The 4510-nt window shown below is 48.0% G+C and overlaps 1 protein-coding gene across 1 annotated transcript in view; it reads right to left on the reverse strand.

The window, feature by feature from the left end:
• Positions 1 to 2820: 2820 nt before the first annotated feature.
• Positions 2821 to 4510, reverse strand: part of LOC108792040 (zinc finger protein 883-like) — a 3973-nt gene continuing 2283 nt past the window's right edge. The window contains exon 5 of the mRNA XM_018562718.1: positions 2821 to 4007. Within this exon, the coding sequence (XP_018418220.1) occupies positions 2821 to 4007 (1187 nt within the window). The remainder of the gene's footprint in view (positions 4008 to 4510) is intronic.

Below are 4510 nucleotides of genomic sequence, written 5' to 3' on the forward strand. Positions count from 1 at the left end.
TTCCAATATTCATTTTCAAAATGAAATCCCAGATTTTTGTTTAATACATATATAATTTTTTTAACTTTAAATAAAATGAACACTCACCTTTCTAGTGTGCTGGAAATAAAAGTAGCAACCAATGCTCTTTTTTTAAATATATATATATAAACTATATTTGAGCCTGGCACAGAGGCTGGGGTGTCGGGCGGTCAGAGGTCACCTAAAGCACATACGTTCTAAGTGTAGATAGCAATGGCCCCGCCCCCTTACATAAACACTACCTTAGACCGAACCCCCTTGGTTTGCACACTTGTGTCTCATTTGCTCGGGGTCAGCCGGTTCTTGACTCTGGAACTGCTTTGTGTTGCCTTCACTGCTCATCCTCATATACTGTACACAACAGTGTGAGGTCAGGCAGCTAACAGACCATCAGCTGGCAGATTTCAAAATGACCTCTGACCCTCCATCAGTAGTAATGACTCCAACATTACTACGTTGACAGGCCCCCTTTAAACTAATGTAGGTGCACTGTATGGCTTATCACACTTACAGGGACCCTTCCCATTGTCCGCACCTGTCGTTCCGTTTTTGTTGGAAAAATGCCGGGGGCTCTCTCTGGCCTCCTGCAGTTCCCTGCTGAACAATCCATAGGGAGCTACAAGTGGGAGGAGCCTTCACCTCTTTGGGTGGGAAGAGCATTCAAATGTTTTTGGAGAAAGTTGAGATTTGCATAGCTGAGGATTGGAGATCCCAAGGTGCAGGAACATAGACTGAGACCAAAACTCGAGATCTCTATATATCCTAAAATACATACTGTCCCTCCAAAGGTCCTACAACCTACTGGACTAACCTAAGGCGAGAAAAGCGGGGATCAGAAGCAGGAACCACGGTGGTGGGATCTCTGGGGTCCTCCGGATCTGTAAACCTGCCACAGCTTTTGAACAGGGGCCTCACTCCTCTTGAGTTTGAAACCATTTTTTGTTATTATTGTGCAAAAGCGAGACCTGGAATACCCCAATGTGGACAGAAACAGTGCCAGGAACTAGGGTGGAGAGAACTGCTGGAGTCTTCAGAGATACAAGAGTCCAGTGAGTGAAGGCATGCTGTGTCTGTGCCTGCTCCAAGACTGAGAGCTGTACCAGGTTGAGGTGGTGTACGTGTACAGCTGTTGGAGGCACAAGGACCTCATAAACAGTACTTTTTTCAACAATCTTAATTCTTCTCCTCACCATAGGAAGAGGATAAGATCCCATAAAAAGAATCCAAGGTCCCCAAAGAGTGTTATATTGTTCTGCAGTATCGTGGAGGTGGTCCGTCAGGTTCTCCAGTCAACTCTTGTGCCCAGTTCCTTATATGAGGGATTGCAGGGGATCCTCTAGAACAGGGGTGGGGGAACCTCCGGCCCTCTAGCTGTGGTGAAACAACAAATCCCATGATGCATCTGGCAGTCATGCCTGTGGCTGTGAGAATCTCGCAATACCTCATGGGATTTTGTAGTTACACTACTGCTGAAGGGCCGGAGGTTCCCCACCCCTGTTCTAGAGGATCCCCCGCAATCCCTCATATAAGGAACTGGGCACAAGAGCTGACTGGAGAACCTGACGGACCACCTGAAGACCAATATAACACTCTTTGGGGGACCTTGGATCATTTTTATGGGATCTTCTCCTCTTCTTATGGTGGAAGACTTGTGGAGCCCACACCCTGCTTGCAGAGGTGGCATCATAGCATTGCAGGGACCCCTGGCATTCCTATATGCACAGAACAGTAGATGCTTTACTATTATTATCGTGTGAGGCCGTACTGTACTACTAAGGTGGGCCTGCCACACTGCGCCCATGCCTTTGCTATCTATCCTATCCCTCCTCTAACTGCCTCTTGCTCATTCTCTTTCTAACCTCTCTTCCTTTCCATCTATCTTTTATCCCTACCTCGGCATGAGTTGCTTATCCCATCATTGACTTCTGAGAATGTCTGAAACATGTAGATCAGGCGTAGGCAACCTCGACACTCCAGGTGTGCTGAAACAACACATCCCATCATGCTTTGGGAGTCATGCCTGTGGCTGTCAGTCCTGCAATGCCTCATGAGATTTGCAGTTACACCACAGCTGGAGGGCCGGGGTTTGCCTACCCCTGACATTCACTATTCTCATGGCCTAAGACAGGGGTAGCCAAACTCCGGCCCTCAGGCTGTGGTGGAACTACAAATCACATGAGGCATTGCATGACTCTCACAGACATGACTCCCGGAGAGAGATGCATCATGGGATTTGTAGTTTCACCCACAGCTGGAGGGCCGGGGTTTGGTTATGTCATGGCCTAAGACTTGTGCTGGTCTCCTCATATGGACACCAAACTCATCCCAATCCCTAATCACCAGGACCCTGCCCCCTTATCACCCCGCTATTCCCACACTCAACAACAGTCAGAGTGCTGAGGTTGCCCACCCCTGATTTAGACGTATGTGAGACATTTATCGCTTGCTTATCGCTTATGGTTCGCCTTGTGTCAGATTTTATGTAGTGCACGACGCATATGGGCGGCGGTCTGAATTATCTGTATGCGGCCAAACTTTATTTTCTCAATAAACTTTATTTATGTACAAAAATAAATAAATCTTAATGAAAAACCACAAGACACAAAGGCGTTATAAAATCCATATTTTGATGTCCGATGTGACAACTCCAAACTCCAACAACTGTTTACGAACTGCCAACTTTTACTTTCGGCGACGAATCAAAATGATCAAATTTTAGAAAAAAAAGGTAATAGTGGTCTTTGACCTCTAGATGACCTTTGACCTCTAGATGAAGCCTTTTCCACCAACAGAAAATCCTCAGCTCGAGTCTAAAATATCACCTGCCCTTGGATCGCTCATTGACGCTGTCCTCCTCCTGGGCCTCTCGTTGCTGTGAGCCCGCTGATGGTAGACGAGCTTTGACTTCTGCGTGAAACATCTCCCGCAGTCGAGGCAGGAAAACGGCTTTTCGCCCGTGTGGACCCTCTGATGCGTATCGAAGCCGGATTTCTGAGTGAAAGATTTCCCGCACACGGAACACGTGAATGGCTTCACGCCTGTGTGGGACCTCAGGTGCGTGATGAGGTACGACTTGTAGCGGAAAGTCTTTGAGCACTCCGAGCAAGTATGAAGCTTCGGTGACCCTGTGCGGCGGGGATTCCGGGTAGAAGAGGTCTTGCACTCAGGGCAGGAGCTCTCGTCTTCGCCTGGTGAGACCTTCGACCTCTGAGTGAAATCTTTACCGCACTCCGAACACGGGAAAGTCTTTTCCAACGTGTGAATTTTTTGGTGCATTAGCAGGCCGGAACTTTTTGAAAAACTCTTCCAGCACTGGGAACACGTAAAAGGCTTTTCCCCCGTATGAATTCGCTGGTGCTCCACCAGGATGTATCTCCGCGTGAAGCTTTTGTCGCACTCGGAACACGAATAAGGCTTTTCACCCGTGTGGATTCTCTGATGTTCGAGAAGCGTCGACTTCCTCGAGAAGCACTTTCCGCACTCTGTACAGTCAAATGTCTTCTCCTCCTCGGAGAGGTGGGCAACCGGCGGATATAGCTTTCGGCACTTGAAGCAGAAGGTCTGTTCTCCCGTCTCGAAGTTGGTCATGGGAGTGAAAATAGTCCCGCACCCCGAACAAGGGAATTTCTTTGCCCCCCCGTGAGTTTTGTGATGCAGAATCAGCCCTGACCTCTGCGTAAAACTTTTCCCGCACTCCCAGCACGAGAAAGGCTTCTCGCCCGTGTGGATCCTCCGATGCTCAATGAGGATCGACTTGCGCGTGAAGCTTTTTCCACATTCGGAGCACAGGAATGGCTTCTCGCCGGTGTGGGTTCGGCGATGCTGAAGGAGCGTGGAGTTCTGGCTGAAGCATTTATCACATTCGGGACAGGAGTATAGCCTAGTGGGGTTCTCTTCTGGAAAATCTTGCGTTATGTCTTCCTCTTCTACATCACAGTCCGGAGATAAGCTCTGTACCTCGGAGCTCTTTTGGACATATTGGCCATCTGCAGGGAATTAGAAAAACTTTTTTCACATAAAAGTCTGACTCCGGCCAAAACGTTTTTCAGTGAATATTAGGATGATACTTCCTTTAGTTGTATTGTAGCCCTGATGAAGGAGGAAGTGCTGAAACCCCCAAAATGCGTTGGCTCATTTATTCTACTGATTATTCGGTAAAAAAGAAACTACTATGGACTCCATCCCCATTGGTGTGGAACCCTTACATATTCAGGGTTCCCTCATGATTCCCCCCCCCCCCCGCCTCGTTGTTCTGATACATGTGAGCAACCTCACTGAAGCAGTTTAGACCAGATTCAAACAGGAAGTGCAGAGAGTGTCCGTTACTTCCTGCCTGGTAGATTCCCATCAGACAAAAATGTAAAAAGTACCCTCAGTGGGGTCAGAGACAGCTACAAAAACCTGACAGAGGTTCTAACCCATGGCTGTATCTACAATTCATGGGACCCCACAACAAAATGTTAATGGTACCCCCCCCCAGCGACCTCTT

This window comes from Nanorana parkeri, unplaced genomic scaffold, assembly GCF_000935625.1.
Source record: "Nanorana parkeri isolate BGI_ZX_2015 unplaced genomic scaffold, ASM93562v1 scaffold593, whole genome shotgun sequence".
NCBI classification, from domain to species: Eukaryota; Metazoa; Chordata; class Amphibia; order Anura; family Dicroglossidae; genus Nanorana; species Nanorana parkeri.